Source organism: Callorhinchus milii, unplaced genomic scaffold, assembly GCF_018977255.1.
Source record: "Callorhinchus milii isolate IMCB2004 unplaced genomic scaffold, IMCB_Cmil_1.0 Scaffold14, whole genome shotgun sequence".
Classification (NCBI taxonomy): Eukaryota; Metazoa; Chordata; class Chondrichthyes; order Chimaeriformes; family Callorhinchidae; genus Callorhinchus; species Callorhinchus milii.
In genome coordinates, this window is record NW_024704755.1 from 12,399,531 (window position 1) to 12,426,508 (window position 26,978).

The following is a 26,978-nucleotide window of genomic DNA, read 5'->3' on the forward strand; positions in this document are numbered from 1 at the left end:
GCCCCATCCCTTTGACCCCCCCACCACCCCACGTCCGCTCCGCTCTCCGACTCCTGATGCACACACCGCACAAACACGTGGACGGGCGGGTCGCCGCGTGGCATTCTGGGGGCTGTAGTTCCCCCCCCCCCACCGGAGCCGAAACTCTTTGCCGAGAGCCGCGCGCGCAGCCTCTCGCTGGTGATTGGTGTTGAGGACTGCAACTCCCAGGGAGCGGCGCGGCGCGGAGCGGCGTCCCCGCGCATGCGCGGAGCCGGGCGCTTGCCGCCACCCTCCCAGCTGGGCGGGGCCCCCAGTCGCGTTAACTGCCAGATACTGTCAGCCGCTCGCGTTTGGGCCGTTCGGTGAGTTTCCCCGGTCATACCGGAGCTCGGGCTGAGGGAGGGAGGGAAGCGGGCGGGCGGGGGGTTGGAAGAGGCGAGCTGGAAGCGGTGGCGTTTGACGAGGAGGAGCGAGTGTTGTGCGCTCGGGGGGCGGGAGGGAGGGAGGGAGGAGAGGAGAGCGGCGGCGGCGGGAGCTGTATTGTGTGTGTGTGTGTGTGTTTGAGTGAGTGAGGAGAATGGAGGGAAGGCACGGACTTTAGCGGTAAGGTGGAGGCCACGGCCTAGTCCCCGCTGCAGCGGGGAGAATGGGTTCGGACTGTCTTGTCTGTCCGTTGTCGTAGTAACCGGAGCTCAGAGAGAGAGAGAGAGAGAGAGAGCGCGCGCGAGAGAGAGAGAGAGGCCTCAGCGCCGCCCAGGCCGCACGGCCGCCTCCCTCCGAACACAGCGCGGACTCTCTCTCTCTCTCCCTCCCTCCTCTCCCGCCTCGGCGCGAAATGGCTGCGAGCTTTTAAAAGTCGCCGCCAGTCGGACGCTGTTTCAACGCCAGGTTCTCGGACTCCCCTCCCCCTCCCTCTCTCTGACTCTCACCCCCTCCCTCCCTCCCTCACTTTTACGTTCATAATAAAGCAGACTTGGGAAGCCGCCCTGATACCCTTTTTCCCCCACTCTTATCCTCCTCTCCGCTCCCATAATTGTTGTTAAACCGAGGTTCCCCCACCCCTCCCTCTCTCTCTCTCTCTCTCTCCCCTCTCCCTCTCTCTCTCCGCCTGTTCAGGTACACATGCGTTTTAAAGATCCCATGACACTCACTATTCGAAAAGAGGAGGGAGTTTCTGTCTCTCTCTCTCTCTCTCTCTCTCACTCACTCACACCCCCCCTCCCCCACCTCTCCCTGTCCTGGTCAGCAATACCCTCAAGACAAAATTGGATCACTTTGTGGGACGTTGCTGTGCCGCGTTCACCCACACGACACACAGGCACATTCACTTTTACAGTACGTTCCGCTGAAGCCCTTTGCGACGACCCTGATGTGATGATGAGCTTTTGTCAAATGCGAGAACGAACGGTGAACTCTGCTGTTAAAAGATAATCGGTAAATGCAGCTGAAGGGGGTCGTGGGGTGGGGGCTCCGAATACTGTCGACACACGAAGGAAAGTGAAAGGAGAGGTCGTGCTGATAGCGTTACGGTCTGTCTCTGTTTCTCCCCCGGACAGGTACTGAATACCGAAGCAACTTGGCTGCCATTTAGCAGACAGCTGATCTGTTCTCTTGGCGTTTAAGAAATTCTCAGGAGTACCCATACACATATATATATGTGTGTGTGTATTAAGAAAAGTTACTGTGGCAATACATTGTTTTGATTATGGAGCCATTTAATTAGGGTATATACTGAAAGTTCAGAAGTATTTAGTGGATTTCCACCCTTTATTACGGAGTATCATACTCAGCAAAGTAATGGATGGGGTAGATATTTTATGGGGCGCAGGTAGAGTAGTCAAAAGACTTAACTTTTCACAAGATTTTATTTTTGGGCTGTGCGTAAAAAAAAAAACCCAAAAAAACTCCATCAGAACAACTTTCTGTCATTATAATAAATGTCTTATTTTTATTTGAATGAAAAGATCTGTTTCATGAAGCGATGGATGCCTTGTTTCTTCCTCTTGGTATGCTTATTGCATTTATTTATCCAGTATTTTCTCAATTCATTTGTTACTTTTGTATCTGCTTTGCTCAGTTGGGACCTTTTTTGCCTCTGAACCACAAAGTTGTGGGTTCAAGCACCACAATGGAGACTTGAGCTTGTTGTTTGAGGTAAACGTTTAATACTGAGGGAGCTCTGCTGTTTTGAAAGTGCAGTCTTTTATTAAACACAGGTTTATTCATTCCCCTGTTCAGGTCGATGTTGAATGTTTCAAGGTACGATTTGAAAAGAGAAGGAAACTTCTCTGAATCTCTTAATCCTCCACATGGATTCGTTATTCACCTCATTACTATTTGTGGGCACCTTGTTTCCACAAAAATATATGACAGTGATTACCTGTGAAATATATTTTGATGTGATAAGGTGCTATAAAAGTACTTTTAAATCTAAATGGAATTTTTGTGAAGATCTTGTTTAAAAATATAAGATAGCGAGAGTTTGTTAATATCTTCTATTTGGGTACTGTGTTTTTTGTTTATAGTATAAAAACTGATAATCTTAGTTTCTAAGCATTTTTTAAGGTATTGAGTGCTTTTAATTACCTCCACCCAGAAATTCCTAATTTTTTGTGGTTTCCATTACATTTCTTTCTGTTTTGCCTTTTTTGCTGATAAACCTGAGAGTTGTTTTGCATCTCAAAGCTATGCTGTAATGGGACACCCAGTGGATAATCAATACCAGCCATGTACATAAAAATAAAAGCACATTCTTTTGCTTGGAATTGGGTCTGCATAGTAGATCCTACGGTTATAGTTCAAATCCACCATAGATCAAAAAAAATTGAGGGGCAAAATAAAGGGAAATACAATAAGTGCTTTTCTGAAAGTATAATTGCTTTATAATTAATTGTGGCATTTGCATGAGTCACTATTTTCAGAAGCGCAAAGCAGTGACATTTTCTGCTTTAACAATGAATTCTTGTGCTAATTGGTCCTGGAGCCTACAGAAAATTTCTAGGCCTCCATTGTCAGAGTAGCCTATACCAAACCCCAACTTGAGGCAAAGAGAAACTTGTAAAATGATCATTTTAAGCCTTCCTGACCCAGACCAGTTACCTGTAGCACAGAGTGCTCACTAACACATGACGTTGCCCCCAAAAAGTGCATACTGTATTGAGGCTCCTTAGGCCTCGCTGTGGATTTATTGCTCAACATCAGTGTCTCCACCATGTGAACACCTATAGATCCACATTTAACACTCGGAAATATGTAGCTTTGTTTCTGTGGGGAATACACTAGTCAAAAAACAGTGATGGAAAAAAATTAAATGCAGTAAATACCTTATATAGATTGACGAGACAAAAATATAGTGGATAATTTGCGTTCTGCGACAATTTTTAATTTAAAATAAGGCAAAGATATCGGGTCCAAGGAGGAATTATGGAGTCCTGTAGCTTATTGGTTAGAGCACTCGCCTCGCAAGCGAGAGACTTGGGTTCGATTCCCGGTTGGGCAGAGTGTTGGGTAATTTTCCTTACTCCACACGCCTCTGTTTACCTAGCAGTAAGTAGGAACCCGGTCGTTAGTTGATTGGCGAATCGCTTTTCCGGGGATAATAATGCCCTTAAAAAAATGTGTGGTCACTTATTCCAGAACTGTTTGTGGGACGTTACTGTGTGCAATTGTGGAAGACGTGAAAAGGCGCTATATCAAATGGAAGGATTATTATTATTAATTCCTCCTTATCATTTAATCGCTCAGAGGCCCTATCCCGCATGAAGGACCCTCTATAAATGCAAGTTGTTGTTGAATTTGCCTATCAATTTTCCTTCACGCCTAATAATAATCCCTTCAAAACAAAAAATAAATTGTTCATTTTCAATCCACGACTGTTTGTGGGACACTGCTGTGCGCAATTGGCTGCCGCGTTCGCCCACAAATATACAGTCAATTCACTTTATAGTGTGTTCTGTGAAGCGCTTTTGGACGTCCTCCTGACGTGAAAAGCGCTATATCAAATGCAAGGATTATTAAGGATTATTATTATCATGTGCCTGCGCAATGCTGCCTCAAGTTTTGACAAACTGGCGGAACGAGCTTGTGGCCGCATTGCCTACTTATCTTACCCTCCCTTGGTGGGTACAAAAGTAAATCCAATGCCCAAATTTGGAGTTCATACTAACCTTGATGGGAGGAGTGCATGCAGTCAAAATTGGAATTAACACAGACAGGAATTAACTCGTGTTGCAGGAGATCAGAATTAATTCTGACCTGTAGGAACCAGTGGTTTATAACAATTTTCAAATGGGGTTATGATTCGGTCTTTGAAAACACTTCACTTGATACTCCATGATGACCGATCTAAAAGGGAAAAAGTGTCAGTTTTCAGGGAATAAAGGATATAGTCAATAAAGCACCAGGTTTGATTTTGTTGGTCAAATAATGGCCGTATGGCGTTCTGCAGGGCCAGTTGATGATGATAATAAGTCATGGCTGGTCTCTCTAACCCCCCCCCCCTCTTCCCACCCCAGCGTTCTGTTTTGCATCCAGACTTTGGTTCGTCTGTATATATCAGTAAGTGATTTACAATACTGGCACCGCCTTCCATCACCTCTGGAATGTCGCCAGACTACGGCACTACCACAAGCTGCTGAAACTCTGGTCCACGCCTTTATCACCTCAAGGCTGGACTATGGGAACTCTCTCCTCGTCGGCCTTCCCGGCACCTCCCTCCACACTGCAGGTCATTCAGAACTCTGCAGCTTGTGTACTGTCCCGCACCAGGCTTCGGGGCCACATCACTCCCACCCTCGCTCGCCTCCACTGGCTCCCCATCCCCCAGAAGATCGATTTCAAGATCCTCATCCTCACCTACAAGGCCATTCATGGCCTCGCTCCCTCCTACCTCTCCGACCTACTATCCCCCTACCTACCTGCCCGTACCCTCCATTCCTCTGGCTCCGGTCTGCTCCACATCCCCCGCCCCAACCGCCCTACCATCGGTGGCCGGGCCTTCAACCTCTCAGCCCCGAGGCTCTGGAACTCCATCCCCCAGTGCCTTCGCCGCTTCCTCCCTTTCCTCCTTCAAGGCCGGTCTCAAGACCTTTCTCTTTGACTGCGTTCAGCTCCCCTCTCGACTCTCTACCCCCTCCTCGCTTCCTCCCTTCTCTCCCCTCACCCTGACCATTTCCCCCCTGCTCGGGTCCTGACCCAACTGTCCAGCGCCTTGGGACGTCCTCCCGACGTGAAAGGCGCTCTATAAATGGAATCTTGTTGTTGTTGTTGTTGTACTAATATTAAATCACACATTCCAATCCATTGCTCATGCTTGGAATTCTGAAGCTGAAAGTTTAGTTGTAAACTTATTCTAATCTTGTTCCACGTAACATAACATGATCGTTTCTCTTGCATTCCCTCTTTCCAAAGGCTATTGTGATTCGGAATGGAGTTCAGTAGATTGTAATGTTCTTTAACTGTTGTATCTTTCCCAATACTTTGTTCCACCTTTTTTTTAATGGTCCCTTCTTGGTTTATTTTGATCTTTGTTTTTGTTCTGTGATCTCTTGGTAAGGACTTTTTTTTACAATATACAGTAATCAATGTTACAGTTGAATTTGTTGTTGTCGTTGATATGGTCATTATGCTGCTTTGGTCTATTCAAAACTAGTCCATAAGAAGCTTATTTGTGTGTCTGTCAGGAACGTGTGTGTTGATGATTGACAGTACATGTTTTGTCGAGGGTAGATAAGAGCCCAAACTGGAAGGTTCCAGGATCCTGTTTGTTTGCAGACATCTTAGGATTTTTAAGGAATTTTTGTTTGACACCATTCAGACATTTAGGCTGCTTTCATGTAGACATTTAATTTGCTTTCGTTTGATGCAACTTTGTGCTGATGGCCACACATCTTTGCAATATTCAGTGCTGTAGTATCTGTTAACATTAATGAGCTCTAGTTTTATCATTATTTGAGTGAGGCATGAAAAGACTGTGTTACAGTACTCCTGCCCATCTGAATATTTGAGCCTGATGACAGCTGTAATGTCTCATAAACATGGATAATGATTTAGCAAGATTAGATCATTGCAGACTGTAACTGATGTAAATTTTTATGTTTAGTGAATCATTTTTGCAGTTATTATGCCGTGTAAAGTAGCCATCTCTCTTAGCAGCAATGGAGTTTTATTTTTGCCAGTATCGGAAAAGCTCCTCAATGGTCTGGTGCGAATCAGTCTTTGTATTGATACTTGTGCTTTGTAATCTGTATTTACAGAAATACGAAGGACCATTTGATTTGCCATTTTGCAAATGTTCTCTTGTTTCCTTAAGGTAGTAGGATATACTGTACTGTAATTCCATGGGTTCTATAGTACTCTGATCCTCAAGTGGCCATTCTTCATGTTGGCAGGTCTTCTACCATGGGATCAGAGACACCCTTAATTCTGTCTTCACCTGACACCCTCGTGCATGCATCAGAAAGATATAGGTATAAATAAACTGATTCCAGTCAGAACAGCAGTTGCACGATGCATCAATTGTCCTTACTGCCACAGGGCACTTGACAGCGTTGACCGTCTTTACTGATCACATAGTGAAGTGGGTCTATCTCCTTGATTTCTTTTTATATTAGCTTCATAATCTTCTTCCTTTCCTTCCCCTACCCCAACAGTAATCATTGAAATGACTTTGTGGTCCAGTATTTTGACTTGCAGTGATGATGCTTAGAGAGGAGTATTTTGGTAGCTATTGTATTTTGAATAAGGTTGACTAGAATGCAGTCCTTTAAGGTGAAATTGACTTGAATAAAGATGGTTTTGTCAGGTAAAACAATTTAATCCCATAAATTGCTTTGATCATATTGAGAGTGTTCAGTGTTGTGAAATTATTTCTAAGGGAATGGGACTGAGTGGCTGCAATATGGGGAGAAATTTGTTTTCTGAGTCTTCTTGGCTGGAAAAAGTGTGTATAACAAAGTGATTTCGTTAGAACCCATGTGAAGGCCCCAAGATAACCAAACTTTATATGGTCAAACCTACAAATTAATTTCTTTATGAAAAGTACCATGAGGCACAGGGCAGAGTCAGGGAAGAGCACTGGGCGTCTAACATTGATTTAAACAAAAACGTTGATTTAATTCACTCTTGTGACCTATGATCGGGTTCAGCCCAGACAGAAAGACGGCACAGCTTAGTTCCTGAGGGGCACAACACAATCTTCCTATTGTTTGGCTAAATGATAATCTTCATGCACACCATAAAAATCGCCTGGTGTAAGAGTGGGAAACATTTACATTTTTGCTATAGGTGTTGCTGGCTGAGATTAAATAATAATTTTAGGGCAGAGTGGATTTATTCAGGATCTGGCTGTGCTGTACCTGATTTGAGAATGCTTGAGCTGGATAACATTTGTTTTGTGTAAGGAAAGTGGAGAAACATTTGATTCTCCAATGTAGCTTTTCTAGAATATTCACAAGAATTGAGCAGATTTTTGAAATTCTACTATTCTTCTGTGGGCATGAAACTTACAAGACTTTATTGTTTGGATGGTCGTGTTTTGGAACTTTCCAAGTGATGTTAAAATCGTCTTTTAGTTGCATTTTAACTCCCCCCCCACCCCCCAAAAGAAAATGACCAATTCCATTTGATTGCTTTTGTTAATTGCATAGATCTATTTTAGTAAATGGTATTGCTTTGGAATGAGGTCTTAAACGATCCATTTAGCTTTTCCTGCAATGCCAAATACCTAATTTTGTGATTCAACCACCAGTATAATTAAACGTTAATAAATTTCAAACATATTTAGCGCAGTCACTTTGACATGGTCGATGAAAACTCTGGTTATGTAGCCAAGAAGTGGGACCAGTTGAAATAATAATAATCCTTTCATTTGATATAGTGCCTTATGTCTTCGAGACATCTGAAAGGGCTTCACAGAATATACTGTAAAGTGAATTGACTGTATATTTTGTGGGTGAAATGCAGCAGCTAATTACACACAGCAGTGTCCCACAAATAGTCATGGATTTAGTGACCGAATTATTATGATGCAGTTAGAATGTGCCTTGTGGGGAGATTTGATTCCATTTTATTTAGGTACTATTTATTTAAAAACTATAAAAGCTCGGTCTTAAATATATTGCATTTACAAATTTTCTTTTTTTTAAAAAAAACTTAACTCAAGCAGGGATTTTTCGCTTTTTCAGAACTGGCTTCTCATTGTGTAAACTGAAAATACTGTATAACTGGAAGAAAAAAAACTCCTCAATGGGTTAGGACACCATTTGGAAAGAGTACAAGTTTTTTTAAAAAAATTTCCCCATCAATTTGCTTACCTGTTCAAATTGAATGCAATTAAAATAACTTCTCTTTCCTGTTATTGAGAGAGTGTTTTACTGGAGCTGGGCATCTTCCAGCACCTCATGTAGTTTGCCTGTTATTTACCCGTGAAACTTGTCAGCAGGATATGTGACCACAGGGGGTATTGTAGCCAAATTTGATCCTGTGCTTTAAGAAGTATAATTTAGTCTAATAGTGTTGTCTTTGATTCCAGTTAACACAAAAAAAAGTATGTGTAGTGAGAACATTATGTATTGCACTCTGAAGCAATATCATGTTGCTTTCATTGTGTCTGGGCTTGACAATGGACTTGCCACTTCACCCTACTCGCTGGACTCTCCGGTTCTTCCTACATAGACTGCAGCTTATCCAGTCTGTATCCTCTTCTACCTATTCCCGTTCGGCTCAACTTGCTTCCTGTCCCCAGTGGATTCAATTCAAGATTCTCTGTCTTGCCTCTAAATCCCTCCACAATCTTGCTCCCCCCTACCTATGTGATGTCCTTCACCCCTGATTGACCCAGCTGCTTTCTTTGCTCAGCGAGCACTGGACTACTTCATGTCCCATGCTTTATCTGCCCCGCCATCACTGTGCAGGCATTCTGCCATGCGCTCTCGAACTCCATCATGGTCTGACTCTCTTACTCCTTCCCCTCATTCAGAGCACATCTGAATAAGTACCTCTTTGACCGCACTTCTGGTAATCATTCTCCTCCACACACCCTTTGGTTCTCACCCCTAGCTCGGGTGCCCAGCCATCAGTGTCAACAACAAACAAACAATTTGAAATTTATGAAATAATAATAATCCTTGGATTTGATATAGCACCTTATCAAGCTTTTGAGATGTCTCAAAGTGGTTCGCAGAATAGATTGTAAAGTGAATTAACTGTATATTGTGGGCGAAACGTGGCAACCAATTTATAATGCTTTTCAAGTTTGGAAAGTTAGGACATCCTGAGGAGATTGTCAGTCCTCTACAATTGTACTCAGCAACATAAACCTGCGTTTATATAATATCCTTCACATGGGGTAGTATCTTGGAGCACTTGAGACATCTTCCCGATGTAAAAGGTGCTATATAAATGTAACTCGTATTGTAATGTTACTCCCTCATGCCAGCATTCAAGCGGCATAAATAGCTATTCCTTGGATTGTCATCTTTGTACTGCTATAAATTGTGTCATGTGAATAGGGGGTAGTGTTGATTTTTCATCTTCTCCATTCATGTTTCCAGAGAGCAGAATACAGTAGAACGGTGATTTGATATGCAGGCAATTTTTCTGTGCACCTGTACAGCTGTGCATTAAAGGTTCAGCAATTTGATATAGTTGTGTTTGTGTAAGATGCACCAGATTGTCTGAAAGAGCCTGCTCCAATCTCTTAATAATCCTTGCATTTGATAAAGTGCCTTTCACGTCAGATGAATTTATCAAAGTGCTTCAATTTACATTGTTTCACTGTAAAGTGTAGTAATTGTAGACAAAAATGGATATAAGCATAATTTACAAGTCTCATTTAATAATAATAATCCTTGCATTTGATATAGCGCTTTTCATGTCTTCTAAAGCGCTTCACAGAACATACTGTAAAGTGAATTGACTGTATATTTGTGGATGAACGCGGCAGCCAATCGCCCACAGCAATGTCCCACAAACAGTCATGCATTGAAAATGACCAATTAGTGTTTTTTTCAGTTTTTTTTTGAGGAAACAACACTGCAATGTCGTCAAAGTGATCCCTGTTTGGTAAACACATGAGAATCTCTCAGGAATTTTCATCTCTGACAGCTAATTTTTATTTTTTATTCTGAGTATTAAGTTGAGGATGGCTCTGCATCTAGCTTTTAACTCCCCCACAGAGAATCATGGGTTCAGATGCTGTCCTTGACTGGGGTTTGAATCGCCTATCCTCATTGAGCAAGTTGTGAATTACTGGAGGAAAGAAAGACTGATATAGTTTTATAGCTTTTCTCAGTCTACTCTGACAGGTGATCATGACAATGATTGCAGCTGTGAAAAACAAGTCGAGTCCTATTTCTGTCTAAAAGACGCGAATGCAGCAGTAACTTGGATTGGTTACTAAACAGTAGAAAATTGTTTGCAAGGTGGGGAATTTAATATCAAATTTATGGAATACTGTCTTTATTCTGGTATGTTTTTAGTGCCTGTGGCCAAATGATCAAAATGTGTGACAAGCCTCTATGGGAGCAGATTGGATCCAGCTTTGTGCAACATTACTATCAAATATTTGACACAGAAAGGAGTCAGCTAGGATTAATATATGTAAGTATAGACTGAGTGCTATCTATGCACTCAACTGAAGTTACGTTTTCTTTAGCATGTGGTAAAATGAACTGTTTGCAATAAATTTTGAAACTGAATAATTGTGTGATTTTTCAAAAGTTGTGTGGGCTGCACTAAGGGACTAACTTGCTGGAGTAAGCTTATTTTTTTTAAAAAAAGTGCATTATCTTTTATTTTCGTGTTGGGGGAGGCCACTGATCTAATCAAGTGGTTCTGATCAGCTTCATACCCAGGCATGAAGTAAATCTAGCATCTTTACAATTAAACTAATTGTTTGAAGTTTTTTTATGATCTTTGTACCTTCAGAGCAATTGTTTTCTTTTAATCTGTTACGTGGATTCTATTTTATGACCTGAGATTAACAGTGTGTCTTTGTTTCAGATTGATGCATCATGCCTTACTTGGGAAGGACAGCAGTTCCAAGGTAAAGCTGCTATTGTGGATAAAATAAATGTAAGTATTTCTATGCAAGTTAAATGTTTTGACAAAGAATAGATTCAGATTTGAACACCTGTAAACTTTGAATGAAATCAGTATTATACATCTTGTTAAACCCAACCATTCCATACTCATTTCAAATTATAGGTACTTATGAATTAAAGTTTAGTCTGTTTGAATTAAGTTTATCACTTTCTTTGAAGTTTGGCTTCATTCATTTTGAAAAGACTTGTGTAAATAGATACAACAGTTTAATTAGATTCAGTTACCTAGCAGTGAACTAGGGACCTGAGAATATTTACCTAATGTGACTGAGATCTGCCCAGACAGTGATGTTTTCTTTATTTTGGGTTAACTTCTGAAGTGACAGTATCACCATTTTTCTTTATTGACTTGAATCTAAGTAGTATTTCATCAGTTCCATATGATTTTTAATTAATTAAAGTACTTGTCAATTTGAATAACCTAGAATTATATATGACACCACCTCAGTATAATTTTTCAGATTATGTAATAATGACTTCAGTTACATTTAATGAATTAAAGCATTAAGTTTGTATAATAATGATGATCCTTGCATTTGATATAGCTCCTTATCACGTCTTCGAGATGTCTCAAAGCGCTTCATGGAATATACTGTCAAGTAAATTGACTGTACATTGTGGGCAAAACGTGTTGTTGAAAGGTTGTCGGAAGTATTGCCCTTTGGATGAGAAGTAAACTGAGGTCCCATCTATCCATTCAAATGTATGTTAAAGATCCCATGGCCCTAATAGGGGTACTCCCCCAGTGTCCTAACCAGAATTCCCTAGATATAATTACTTGTTCACTTAATAGCTGCCAAATGTGGGACATTTCCTGTGTACAAATTGGCTTCTGTGTTCAGCGACAAAAACACACTATACAGTAAAAACCAGTGCAGCGCTTTGAAACATTTCGAAGCACTATATCCTGTGGAGTCCTTGTGGAGTCCTATAGCTCATTGGGTAGAGCACTCGCCTTGCAAACGAGAGACCTGGGTTTGATTCCCAGTAGAACGAAATGTTGGGCAAGTTTCCTTACTCCATATGTCTCTGTTTACGTAGCAGTAAGTAGGAACCTGGTTGTTAGTTGATTGGCGGATCGCTTTACTGGGGGTAATAATTCCTTCAAAAATAATCATAATGATAAAATTGGTCATTTCAGTTCATGACTATTTGTGAGTCACAGCTGTGCGCAATTGGCTGCCACACAATATACAGATAAAATCACTTTACAGTATATTCTGTGAAGGGCTTTGAGACGTATCAAAGATGTGATAAGGTGCTACATCAAATAAGTAAAAGGGCATTTAGTAATCTTTAACAATAATCTTAAGTACAACATTTTATGTTGATCTTAAAGTACATTATTTAACTGTACAGTATATGACATATAACCATTGTGAAATACTATACGCAGTAGTTGGCTCCTTTAAGAATTGGGCTGATGAGTACTCTAGAATGTATCACAGATTCGATTCATATGCCATTGAATTCCAACCATTGCTTTGTGAAAGTAAGTAGCTTCCCAATTTAGTGGAAGGGTGCATACGTCTGGTTCACTGTCATACAATATATTAGCAGCTGGTGTAGAGTAGCAGTGGTGAAGGCTTGGGAAAGTCTCTGCTCTTTGCCCATGGTTGACTCATGCCCGGGGAATGCAACTACTTTAGCAGATTTCTGGTTGAAGGCATAATGACATGCAAGATTTGTGGGTTTCACCAATGTCATTGAATGCCTGCATTGTAGCAGTTGCTTTCTCACAAGTGGCAAAACAAGTTGTCTTTGAAAACCTTTCATACTTTTAAATGTGCATGAATGTAGCAACATGACAACCCTATGTTTAGAATCCCTGCCTTAGTACAAGATTGTAAATTGACTTTCTATAAAGTGGACCAATTGCAGAGATTTGCGCGTTCTCTGTTAAAATAATGAAAGTACACCTTAGCATTAAGCCTTCAACCCTAACCGAGTGCATGAGTTATGCACTCAGTTACGGTTTAGGTATTCAATACAGTAGCATTTACCAGAAAATGCAGTAGAAGCCTTTAATTGGGAACACCTTATTTCTAATAAGCTAAATAGTTTTATCTATTCCTATTGAGTAAATTCCTGAAGAACGTACAAGGAATTGGTGCCTCAACAAATGCTCCTTTTATGCTTCCACTTTTATTTATGCAGAGGTCATATTATAATAATTTGATACATTGTGTTTCATAGGATAATAATAATGCTTGCATTTGATACAGTGCCTTATCACATCATCAAGACGTCTCAAAGCACTTCACAGTGTATACTGTAAAGTGCAGTGAGTGAATTATATGGACAGTGAGCAAATATTCCAGAATCGAATATAATATTGCTCCACAGCTGTCTCTGAACTGAATTAACTTTCAGCAAGAAATGTGAGAAACACAAGTTATTTTTGCAAGAGTAGAACTGTCAGACCTGATGTTTGGTTTGCATATTATACAGTCTTACCAGTTTCTATTGATCAGTTTTTAAAGATTAATTTGATCCTAATAATATTTTTGTTTAAAACAGGGCCTTCCATTTAGAAAAATACAACACATCATAACTGCACAAGACCATCAACCCACACCAGACAGCTGCATTCTGAGTATGGTAGTAGGGCAACTTAAGGTAAGATTGATTTAGTTACTGGGCTCAACTTTTATTCAACTTTAAGCTGTGGGGGGGTTTCATGTTTAATCCAATGCTTTTAATATAAAGAAAATGCCTAAGGAACATTTTGTAGAAATGATCCTGTGTACACTTGCATAGTTACACAAAAAACAACTTTTGTAAAAATGCCAAAAACAGCAGCAAGATATCCAGGGAGCCTCAGTTGATGTAGGTTGATCACTTTTGAATTCCAAGTGTTCCACATCTCATTTTTCTGTTTTAAGAAAAGTCTATCATATCCAGCCACTGATGGTTTATTTGATTCTTTGTTGGTGAAGGGGTCACTGAAAAGGTTTTTTTTAGATGCATTTCTAAGCTATTATCCTGCCTTCCTACTACCCAAGTGAGAAAGTATGGAGGCTCCTAAACCTCTGTCTGATGAAAGAGCTCATCATTTTCCTCCCGTCTTTTTGTTGAAGCGTCTCCCAGTGATGTCCATTCCACAGAACTATGCTGCAACACCTCTCTATAACCTAGAACTAGAGTGAAATCATTATTAAAGTTTGACGGCAACTTCAATGCATCTATACAAGGCAGAGGAAGTAAAAGATTTGTTATTTTAAAATATTTAACTTTCAGCTCTTTAATATTCTCTTGTGCAGTCTGCATTTCAAAGTACAAAATGTTAAAGATCAGGAATAATTTGTGATGCGCACGTGGATGGGCATCTGGTTTCAAAAATCATTAATTTGTAAGGAATTTCTGGCCTTATTCATGTATGGGTGAGGTTGGTAGCTTTGGGTATTACAGTGATAGGGCAGTTTGCCATGTTGTAAAGCCATGATAGGGGGAGAGAGTAGATAAAGATATAAGGTGCCTTTAAGCAGGAGGAAGATTGTTGAAACAGTTAGTAGTCATTTACACTCTGATCATAGCAAAGGCCTTTGAACGATTTTGGTGCCTTATTAATGAATCGATGTAGGGAATCTAAACAGCAGCAGCTTGCACTTATAGGGTGGTGGGTGGGGAAAACAGATGTCAACTCTAATAAAAGTGGGCATAAGTAGGTCTGTAGCTGTTTAATTGGTTATATCCACCATCTTACAATTTATTTTCCAAGTCGATGGAGCTCTCCATTTCAGTAATGGAAATGGCACAATAAGAGACAGATTGTTTGTCTCATTGTTTTTATAATGATTTAGTACTTAGTACTTGAGTAAAAGTATAGCAAGCCATGCAGTTAGGATAATTTTGAACATTCACTTTTATAATAGCATTTTTACTTTAGTTGTTTCTTTCATTTTTTGGTGTACTATATTGGTGTCAAGGTTTATGCCAGTGCTGTAATCTGGGCTTGCTGTATGCTAAATATGCAATGGTAGATTGAATGAATCTATTGCACTGGACGGTCTCACTGGGTCAGCTCCACAGCTGAAATTTCAACTTGCCTTTTAATTTATTATTAAGTTGAAGTGGGCCAAGCTAGTGATGGGTGCATACTATGTTAGAAGGGAAAATGTAGAGTACAGTAGGAACAATTGATCATTGAGAAACCCTGCCAGGTTGTATTGCTGTGTCCAAGATGGTGTATGGGCTGAATTACCTCCGTTTAGAGTGAATAAATGAATTTGAACAGTTTCTGATTTTGAGGTGATTCGAAGAACATCAAAGTGTTTTTTCTTTTGAGGTTTTCTCTTCTGCTATAGTTTGTTAAACATTTTTGGCATTTACATTGGAAGGCATCAAGAGCAAAACATGCTTGATAGTTATTACTGCAATAAAAATCTGAGACGTGGTAATAAATGGAATTTCAAAAGACCAGCACAAAATGAATCAAACTTCCACTTGGTAACTTTTTTTTATTTCATTCTTCTGCTCAGGCAGACGACGACCAAGTTATAGGCTTCCATCAAACATTTTTGTTGAAGTGTCTTAGTGATGCCTGGGTGTGCACCAATGACGTCTTCAGGCTAGCACTTCACAACTTTCAATAAATCAACACCTCTCTCCCACAATCTGTCTTCCTTTCTTCCCCCCAGTAAGCATTGCATTTGTTGCCAAAATTGTTCTGCATGTGTGTGTGGTCTACGCGGGAAACTGCAGCATGTGCTGGCTGTTAGCTTGTGTGGGCTTTGTTTTTTGTGAATACTGGACTGAATAGAATTAATTTAAAAAATTTGTCCCATATCTGCGAATAGAAAGACTCCAATATCATTCACACTTAAACAGTGCAAATCACAAGATTTTGGCGATGTTATATATTGTTCCAATTTAATACCAGTGCAATTTCCAATTGAGCGACAACGTTTGGTAAACAGAAGTCATTCAGTTACATTCTATACAACCTGTCTGTCAGTCTTTCTGACTGTTAGCTGTTTAATGTATCATTAGACTGGGACAATCAAGTTGTATTAAAGCCACCTTTGGTTTAACGAGCAGAGATATGGTGAGGAAAAGGACTCTGAAAAGGTGTTCTGAGATGATTTATCGATTTGTTACTAATACATTTTTTCAAAGAAACCCAATTTTCAAGTCATTTAATTGGTTGACTGATCTGATTTTTAAAGCACAGTGCTGCTGCCAGTAGTGTGCTATTCTATCCTTATCTAAAATTCTGCTGTTAACTTTTCCAGCAATTTTTTTCTTTGTACACTTGGCTTTCCAGGATAGGAAGATATTTGAGTCAAATGTAGAAACTGTTTGTCGCCTGGAGCACATTAAGTATCAAAAACATCAGTTTTGCATTTTCAGCAGTTTTATCTTGACTGAATGAGCAGTAAGTTGTTACAAAACTTTTAAAATATGTAGGGAAGACAATGACCTTGCAGTATAACAGTAATGGCATTGGCTTCACAATCAAATGGTCATGAGCTAAATGCATCAGAGATGTTCAGTGCACAAAATCAATTGTTTTGGCTCAAAATATTTGTGGACATGATAAGAGGTGGGTGGAGGACTTCTTGAAGAAACAATGGATAATAATCCATGCACTTGATGTAACACCTTAAAGAAACATCTTAAAGTGCTTCAAATAGATATCTGTAAAGTGTAGTGGCTGCAGAGAAACTCCCTTGTCAAGAAACTCCCTTGTCTTTTTGAATAGTCCACCTGAGCAGGCGGACGGGACCTTGGTTTAGCTTCTCATCTGGAGAACTTCCGACTGTGGCGCACCCTCAATCCTGCACTGGAGTATCAGCCTGGACCATGAGCTCAAACTCTCCAATGGGATTTAAACCCACAGCTTTCTGAATTGGTGCATTCATAATATTTCTGAAATTCAGTTTACCATCTGGGCATTTAGTAGAGTAGTTTACTGCCTGAATGTCGAGTCTGATTTTTTTCATTTAAATCGCATACATCGACTCTATTGTTCTTCCAATTTGGAGTCCTTTTGACTTACCCCTTCCCTCGCCTCCTTCAAGGTCCACCTCAGACCTTCCTCTTTGGTCAACCTTACTCGTCTCACCCCCACCCCAGCTTGACTATCCAGCGGCTTGGGACATCCTTCTGACCGAAAGGCCTTATATAAATGTATTGTTGTAATTCACTCTCGCTGTAAAGAAAGGAGCAGATATAGCTAATAGTTGATATCCCAGGTGCAGCTTACATTACCCTGCTTTCTTGGACGAAACAAGTCATGCAGTGGAGATATGGTGGAAAGACCAGTTCGATGGAACAAAATAGGCGCAAAATATGGGAAATAAAGTTGCCTTTAAGTATAAAGAGTTTAGTTAGCTGGATTATGCAGCATTTTCCTATAGCCATGGCATCTCACAGTATACTAGAAATACTGATTCTGATTGTAGTTTTCAGCTGAGTTTGGTAGCTTATCTTTGTCATCTTACCACCATGGAAAGCTAGAAAATCCAACCTCTCTATTGGGTTGTTGAATGAAGATTCTGCAATGCACAAATTGGATATCAATTTTTGAATGATTCAGTTTTGCATTCTTACGTGACGAGCTGTTTTTCATGTATTTGCACTAATATGTATGTTTTTAAGTTTAGCAAATTAAAAATAAAACTCTTGAAAGATCTTTGAAATGTGCAGTAGAAATTACTAGGGTAAGTTCTTTTGAAGTTAAGGTGCTGTAAAAAGCCTTTGTTCATTTTAATTGCTATAACTCCTAAACATTCTTTATTCATCATTTGTCCTTAATCTGCAACACTGAATGTTCATTGATACCAAAAGCAATCCTGACACGTGCAGAAGACCATAATTTTCCTATCTAAAGCTAGTTCATAAACAGATGTTAGTAGCAATTTTGACAATCTTTTCTACTCAGGTCCTCTCTTTATTGTGCGTTTCTGATCTTGTACTTGCTTCTACTTTTTAAATTTTCTTTTTCTCTCATCTTCTTTAGTTAGAATATACTTATTTGTTTTGCCTCAAACTTATCATGTCTTTTATTTTCTTTATTGTTTTCTTGTGTTACTCTCTCCACCAGCAGTTTCACAACTCTGACCACAGGTAAACCGATTCTAGGGGGAAAGAGTGAGGCTTCAATCAGGACAATGCAATGAATGCAGCAGGTTCTCTCAGATCCTGGTGCCATTCACATTTATAGGAATTTTTAGATGGTGAGCCTCTGATATCTAGGTGCAAAACACCAGCTGAAACTGAGGAATTATGGATAGTAAGATGGTGCTTCGACTTTCCTCTCCTGCAGTGAATGTAAATTTACATTAAGCTCTCAAAGAAATGTAAAATCTTGCTTGGGTAGGGGTAGGTGTACCTTTTTAAGTATTAGCGCAGCTCTTTATATACAAATGAGTGGAGAAAAGTATGTAGTGCTCCTAACATCAACTTTAACTATATTTACGTGTGAAAAGATAATACTGCAACTAATCATTACAAGTGCATCAAGTCAGAGCTAAACTAGCATAGCATTAGCTGCCATCTATTTAATCTATGGTAACAGCACAACTCAGTTTCCAGGATTCTAGTAAGTTTTTTTTAAATGAACAATTGTGCTATTTATAGCAAGGTGACACTTATATGGTTTCAATAGTAAATCTATAACTGGGATGGTATTAGTATAGAAACGTAATCTTCTGTCTATCTGGTCTAATTCATTTAATGAAAATACAGCAAAGCCAGTCGTTATGCCCCTATGGTTCCACATGCCACTGCCCTGTGTAAAGCTGAGTCGTGCATTAGCAGGTTTGATTTCCAATTTGTGCTGAGTTAGCTGATTTCAGCTAGGGTAGCAGTTACAGCACTCTATATGACCTCAGTGACTCTGGGCTGGTGCGGGGACAGGTCAGCTGGGGTCCTACTCGTGATTTGCTGCTCAATGCCAGTGACCTGCCTCCCTGGAAAGTAACCAGGTGTGAATTTGGGTGAGTATAGTGCTCAACAGGGACCCGCTCAGAGTCAAATAGCCTGCCTTCATTTCTGATAATAATAATCCTTGCGTTTGATATCATGCCTTATCACATCTTCGAGACGTCTCAAAGCGCTTCACAGAATATACTCTAAAGTGAATTGATTGTATATTTTTTGGCCGAAATATATTTATTGCCTGGACTTGCACATTTAGCCAAGGTAATGGAGGGTGAACTTATTCCCAAGTATGAGTCAGGGCCTTCACAAGAGAAGGGTTGGAAAAAATTTTTTTTTCCTCTGTGATCTGCTGATTCAGACATGCGAATAATGATATGCTGAGTATTTTGTACGATTTACTGCTGCTATCTTTCTACCTTTCTGTTTTTCTGATAACTTTTCTTTCACTTGTCTCTCAAAGCAAAGCATAATGTGCAAATACCTCAGCACAAGCAAATTATTACTTCAGGCATCTGGCCATTCAGGCTCCTTTCATCAAGGTTAGAATTCCAATTAAAACAACACAAATATTCTTAAATTGTAGGTGTCCAGTTAATGATTTCTAAGCAGGTGATGTTGAATCTGTATAGGACTTTGGTTAGCTTGCAGCTAGACTATTGAATATACTTTTGGAGGTAAAACGCCTGTTGTGAAAAGGTCAGTCGTGGAGAGATTGCAGTGTAATTTTGTTCGGTTTATAGTATCGATTGATCCTATCAACCCATTGAATTAACTCATTATCGGTTGTGCAGTTACAGCATAGTTAGTCTGCATAATTACAGGATACAACAGCAGTATTCACCCTCCACCAGAATAACCATTTGCTTTTCCGTACATTTAAACATTTAATTAAAAAAAAGTGATTTCTATCAGTGAGGAAATGCTCTGCTTGGAATCTTTGTTGAACAGTACTTTCTCAGCAGACTGGATATAGCTGATACAGTTGGCCTTGGTCTTTCCTAGGCTGGAAAGGGACGAGTGTGTAGTCGGATTTGGTTGTGATGTGCCCAGGTTCCCTGTCTCACTGATGCTCGCTTTTCAGTCTGGTGCATGAAGGAATGGCTCTGCACAGGAACACGGCTGCTGTCTATGGCATTATACCTAATATGAGTCGCTGTATTTGGGAGAAGATGTGAGGAAAGGAGGCCAAGCAGAATTTAAATTCCTTGTGCATTGGATAAATAGAAAAGTACACTCTTGTGAAAGCATTTTTAATTACTTGACAGGATCCAGCATGCTTGTGAATTTATCACTAACGTGTTAAATATGGTAACCTTTATCGCCCTAAAGAACGGAAGGCATTCTGAAGGCACAATTTTGTGGATTTTCAGGTCTCTTTACTCCCCCGCCCCCCCATCTCCCAACTCCCACCCTCCCATTTGTTTGACCTATTGGAGGGCATCAGACACTGCTGCCATTGATGGAGAATTTGGGAAACGTTTCACAAGTTTAGATCGAGTCAGAGCTGGCAGTGATGAATGATCTTACTTGCACAATCAGATGAGCCAACTAGGGCTGGACAGCGCTTCCCTTAGAGTCACTCGTGTGTTTACTTGGTGTAGGTGGGAATGTTTCCCTTGTCCAAATTAGTTCCATACATGTTTATCTTTGAGTAATGAGGTATATGACAGCCTCAGAAACTTCACTGGCTACTTTCCAAGATGTGGAAGGCACAAAGCACCTGATTCTGCATTTAATGTACTCGTTTATCGCTGATTCACTCCTTGTCCTTCACTACATTATGAATTCTGAAATGTGTAAAAGCATTAAAGAAAAAAACAAATATCATGGTTTCTGATCCTCTGGGATTAAATATGGTCTATTTTTGCTGAGGGGTTGGTGTCTGAACAAAGCAGAAACGAACATTTAAAATCTTTCATTTAAAATGTTTGATATCAAACAATTGTTTTAATTTGTGGTTTTTGCTGCATTTGTTATATTAAATGCTGTTGCTTTGAATAAAAGTTGCATGATCCACCATTTTTAATGTTGCATTGTACTTCATTACCGCTATTCAGATTTGATTGACAGTGGACCCCTTTCATAGACAAGATACTGCTTGCTGAAGCAAAATGTCACAGCATTAGAAGTCAGGAGTGTTTTTTGACAATGGTTTTGTACAAAGGAGGTACTAATTCTGAGTGCAGTTAGTCAGTGTTCAATTCAACTACAAATATATTTAGTAACAATTTTAAAGTAATGCCTGTTGCACTCTGTACTTGTGAACTTGTAATTTGTGATGTTTTTCAAAGAAAATGGTCATTCAATAAGCGTAGTCCAGAGACTCGTGCCATAGCCTGACATTTTGAATGCTCTGTGACCAAAGTATTTCAGTCCGTTGTGGGGTGAATTCTGCTGCTGCCTATATGCTAAACAGTGAAAAAGTAGCCCTTGGGTTTTACTAACCGGTTGTAATTTACTTCGAGCAAATGCACTGGTACTGTTTTTAACTATTTGCTTTTTAAACAGTGGGCTGTTGTCCTGTGCTGCGGGAAAGGAGCAAACCAGATGTTTGTTCTCAGAAACGTAATCCACCTAATAATTTTCTTATTGTGCTTTCAGGCCGATGATGATCCAATTATGGGATTTCACCAGATATTTCTACTGAAAAATATTGATGACTCTTGGGTCTGCACCAACGATGTCTTCAGGCTAGCACTGCATAACTTTGGCTGAGACTACCGCCTAAGCCGATCGCTACATCCACTCTTCTCGTCTGCTATTAATCACAGTAACTGGATTCCAAATATCATACACAAGGGTGTACAAACAGTAAAATTTGCAACCTGCGTAGTTTCTAATCACAGTTTGTTTGAATTTAACTATTTGTGCATGATGTTTGGAAAGACGTTAGTTTTAGCTGACATGGGAAAGACAGTACCCTAGTGTGTGTTGTACCAGCATGCCTTAGAAGATAAGTCATACCACACTTTTTTTCCCTATGTACTGGTAAGTTGCTATAGCAATCCAAAGAACCAAAATGAATAACAGCAGCTACCTGTAGAGTCCAACCTTTTGATTTGTTCATACCTTTTGTTGACGCATTATACAATAAACCATGAACTTTTCTTAAGATGGAAATGGTTTCATTTGGTTTGCTGGTTGGTTTTAAGGTCTCTTTTTCTTCTCCCTTCCCCCCCCCCCCCCATTTGTTTGACCTATCTGAGGGCACATTGCTGTTGGGAATTGTCTGTGCTGATATGGAGGTTGAGGTTGCTTGAATCAAAACTCAAGTGAACCTGAACAGAACCATTCAGATCTGACTTGTGTATCATGAACTAACTTTCAGTTTTACTAAACAACACATTTACCTGATCCTTGGAGAACAGAAGAACAAATCAAGGCTTTAAAACAACTTTCAGCCTTTTACAGCTGTGCATGTCATATTAACTTAGTTGCAATTTTATCCACTGTCCTAGTTGAAGAGTCCTAGTGCTCAAACTTTTCAAATTTGAAAGTTTCAGTAAAATAGGCAAGTGCTTGGAATATTTGGTGGGACTTGTCCTGGATGCTTTCTCATTGTACTTTAAATTGTTTTTCTCTTTCAATGTGACGTTCTCATCCCGTTTCCCCAAAATAAATGGCTCTTGCCGCTGTGTGTGACTTCTTCAGCTGGGAAGTGAATCAGCCTGGTGTGGTCTGCTCCATGACTGGTGGTGTTTCTGTAATGTGATTTGTTGGTGCTTGCACTCAAAGCGGGTCAAGGGGAAGACTATTGGTTTTTTATTCCTGGAAACTCAGTGACTGTGATTCAAAAGCTCTGTTACTCTGAGCATGTCGAGTTTATGACCACAATACTGAAAAATCTGTGCTGTATCCATTGGTCTACTAGATCAACTTTAGCCTTTTGTAAAATTGGTAACTCTGCATTAAAAAAAATGTTGTCCAGCTATTATTATTAAATTATATCTTGGCACCGGTACTGTATTTTAATGTAAAATGCAGTCATTGCTAGTAGAAATGCAATCGGCACTGGACAAATTTAATATTAGTATGATTCATCCTAACTGATCGGGTTTGTTCAAAGCTGCTTCTAGGAACAGTGGTTTTCCAGTCTGCCAGAGAAGAAATGAGCCATACTAATCCATTGTTGGTACTCGTCCCGTTTTCCTTATCAAGGATGCTGGATTTGCTTCATTTGATATTTGCTCCACAGGTATTTGGAGAACAGTATAAGTGCAGGGTTTGTTTTCTTGGGTTGTAAGTCATGGTGAGATCTCACCTCCAGCCCATCTGGCTCGTTCTTCACTGAGTGTTGACCATGTGAGCATCCACAGGCATTCTGTATTGTTTATGTTCTTCTGACATGAACGTAACATCCTTTATTTACACGCGCATACACATATTCACACAGAACTCTATATGACAGCAAATGACTTGATAGCTTTCGAGAGTAGAATCCATGACTGATATTGTGCTTCCTGGCCTAGAGACAGTTGAAGTGCTTCAGTCCTGCCCTGGCTGAGATCAGCTTACTTAGTGAGTGAACCATTGTTCAAACTAGGGTACACCATGTCGTTCGGCCAAGTTTTATTTTATATTAAAAGACATTTTTAGTTTTACTGTTTTTTATACATCCTCGGTGTGTTGGGAGCTGTACGTGTGAACTGAATTTAATCTAAATAGGTTGAAAAAATCATTTAATTTTGAAACAGGGTTTCGTGATTTCTCTTCAAATGGGATTACTGCTTTATATTGGCCTCAGTAACCCCTCTCAGAGCTCAAAGGACTAATTAATCCCTAGTAAAGTGTGAAGTGCAGCAAGATGCACCTCTTGCTGTCACTGACTGCAACTGAAATATAAGGAAACAAAACATTAAGATTAAAAAAAAAATGCAAATGCAGGGAAATTAGGAGTTGAGACAGTGTCAATTTTGCTTTGAAATTAGGGTATTGAATTCAAAATGTTTGGGGTCAAAACCTTTATCATGCTTGTGCAGTTCAAGATGCTAATGTTTGCAATATCACTGCAAAGTATAAACCATGTAAGATGTATCACTGTCTTGCAATATGTAATGGCAGTTATAGAATGCAGTTGTTTTTAACTAGGCACAAGATAGAGACCATCTAATGTTTCCATCTACGTGTATGTGTTTTAAACATTGATGTTGCATATTTTGCATAATGAAGTACAGTATAAGGAAGTGCACCAAACACTTAGGTCTAAATTGGATATCCCAAAACGTTCAGCTCGTGGACCCATTACGTGTAGAGCAAAAAAGAAACCTTTTCTCACAATATCCAGTCCATCCACATCCCAAGCTGATGAGACGTGCATCCGTTCAAAAGGGAACTGGAACTCTAGAGGCCTGAAGATCCACCTAGATATGGCCTACAAGACCTTTTTGCTTTCAAATTTAAGAACGCAGAATTGTAGAGCAATTTTAAGTTCATTATTAATTTGAAAAGTTTTTAATGTGTAATTGCAGAAAACTCCTAAATTAAGACTTGAACATTTTTACAAACATCTGCAACTTTAAACTTTTAAGACAAAATGGTCTCACGGGCTAAGACTAAGTGAAATTTCATGCCTCAAAGTGCCTTGCGTTAACTTAAATATCACTTTGGCTTTACATTGGAGTTGTAGTAGAGCCCTTCATCGATTCAGTTGTGTTACTTCAAATTTATTTGTGTGTGTTTAAAATGACACTTTTTTGGTGAAGAAAGTGCATCAATTATCAAATCTTCAGTTGAGGATTGCAATTTTTTAATTGAAAGATTATTGTTTTGGAAGTTGGAGAAATTCACCACATAGTGTTTGCAGAAACTGCCAGCTTGAACCTTGGGGAAATGCGATTTGACTAATACTATATCATACCATTTAAATTTCAAGCGTTTCTTGTGTAAACCAAAATGCTCCTTTTTACATTAAAAAGGCACATGCGCCAGTGTTGTCATGTACACCCACATTTACCAAAGGAGCTAGTTGTTTTGCAACATTAATGATTTCATAGCCTATTTTTTAAATATTTGCTGTTGTATGTAACATCTTAAATTATCATTGTGTAATATAATGCACTTGTTATGCTGTGGTGTAGCTGCTTGAAAGGTTCACAGAAAACACCTTGTTTACTTTCGAAGTGTAGATCAATGGACATAATTCAGTTTATGATATTTATACATTTATTTGCAACAAAACTATTATGGATGCTGGATCAATTAAAATTTTCAAGACTGAGGTCGATAGAATTTTGTTAGGTAAGGGTAACGAGGGATATCGAGCAAAGGTGGGTAAATGGAGTTGGGGTACAGATCAGCCATGATCTAATAGAATGGCGGAACAGGCTCGAGGGGTTGAATGGCCTACTCCTGTTCCTAAAACTAGTTTACGTTGAAAATGGTAATTCAGCCTTTGCATTTCTGTTATTTTTATATACACATGTTCTTGGAATAATCCTTTCTCTTGTTTCAGGGATTTTGTTTTTTGTCCAGGGGTTGGTGGTAGGGAAGAGGGTGGGGAGGTCAAATCAGGCAGTTTTGCTTACCCTCTGTATTTTTGTGCGCACAACAATTTCAACCCATCTCCACCTAGAATCTTCAGCCAGGAGGGAATGGAAGTCCTGGCTCACTGATTTCTCCATGACCAGAACCAAAGTTACTCCATGATTGGCTGAAGAGATGCTTTTGTGCAACAGTATCTACGCTGCATTAAAATATAAAATTCTTACATTATTCTTGTAGTGAGGTCCCAATGCACAGCCACCTGATTCCCCACAGATGAGACCTGGCAGTTTTAAGTGTCCGACTAGAACACTATTGCTCCTGTTCTTCAATGCTACGTTGAAGAGATTTAACAACTTAACATTAGTTGTTTCTTAGATGCAGGTTAAATCAGTATTCGGATCATGGTTTATGAAATTCTTTTTAACACCCTTGGGGGTGGTGGTTAGTTTGTTAAACTCCCCCGGCATAAGCTATGTTTCCTTTCAGGTCTTTTGGCACTTCAGTCCATCAACAAGCAATCAGAAGAGTCTTTTGCTTTTATGATCACACAAAAATAGTAACTCAACTAGAGTGAATATTTCAACTAATGTTAGCATGTGACCACAGTGGTCACAGTAAATTAACTGTCAAATGTACATGCATTTAACTTTGTGTGAATCGCTGATGGTTACACATACCAGTCATCAGAATTATCGATTTATGAGGGTACATTTCCAGAATTGTAAATTGCATTATATCAAACGGATTGAAAAACATAATTTTCAACTGTTTAATGCTCAAAACTCAAAAGAATACAAAAAAGTTATTTGTTACATAATTAACAAACTATTTAACTCAAGACCCTTACAAAATCAGACATAAGAATGGATAGTTGGGTGACTTAAGTTGTCATTGCCATTCAAATGGATGAAATTCAACAAGCTGCCTTCTGCAAAGTTCTTGGTAACTATGTGAAGCACCTGTGCAGGCTACACCTGTTTTACTGTGAATTTGTGTGAAAGGACTTACTTGTGTTTAGGAATGATTTAAACATGTTACTTATGTTGTGCCATAATAAGAATGTGCTGGTTTGCCTTTGATATTGCTGTTTAAAAAATACTATTCTTAATCTAAAAATATTTTCTTAGATATGCATTCAGATTTTTACAAAATTCTCCATTACATGAAGTGTTGGTTACCGTGTTGGCAAGAACGTAGCTCCTTTCAGGATACTTAAAGTCTCAGATATAATTGTGGGTCATCTGAAATTGCTGAGGCTGCTTTCCTTGGTCCCATTGTGTATGCAGTATCTGATTTCAAATGGTCTATTTTAGGGAAGAGAAAGTTCTGCTTTCAATAATAACTGGTATGCATTGATTTCATTGCAGTGTCAAACCATTGTTTTTTGGTTTCCTTAATAAACTTTGTCAAACCAATTTTTCTTTGTACCTATTATTGCGTCAGTTGAAAAAGAATTATGGTATGTATGTACATGTTGATACATACTCTGGGATGTGCTGTAAACTGTCAGTTGTTCCATTTTGT

General features: G+C 39.5%; 1 protein-coding gene across 4 annotated transcripts; it reads left to right on the forward strand.

The window, feature by feature from the left end:
- The first annotated feature begins 245 nt into the window (after positions 1-245).
- Positions 246-25,172, forward strand: nutf2 (nuclear transport factor 2). Of its 4 annotated transcripts, XM_042340177.1 has the most exons (6): positions 246-344; positions 10,461-10,581; positions 10,984-11,055; positions 13,605-13,703; positions 15,566-15,723; positions 21,573-21,628. In XM_042340177.1, the coding sequence occupies exons 2-5, from the start codon at positions 10,474-10,476 to the stop codon at positions 15,677-15,679; spliced, it is 393 nt and encodes a 130-aa protein (XP_042196111.1). In that variant the 5' UTR covers positions 246-344; positions 10,461-10,473; the 3' UTR covers positions 15,680-15,723; positions 21,573-21,628. The 4 variants fall into 4 exon arrangements, with proteins under 4 accessions (XP_042196111.1, NP_001279769.1, XP_042196110.1 ...); NM_001292840.1 differs by lacking the exon at positions 15,566-15,723 and having other exon boundaries at positions 295-344; positions 21,573-21,979; XM_042340176.1 differs by lacking the exons at positions 246-344; positions 15,566-15,723 and adding an exon at positions 509-585 and having other exon boundaries at positions 21,573-25,172.
- Positions 25,173-26,978: the final 1,806 nt, after the last annotated feature.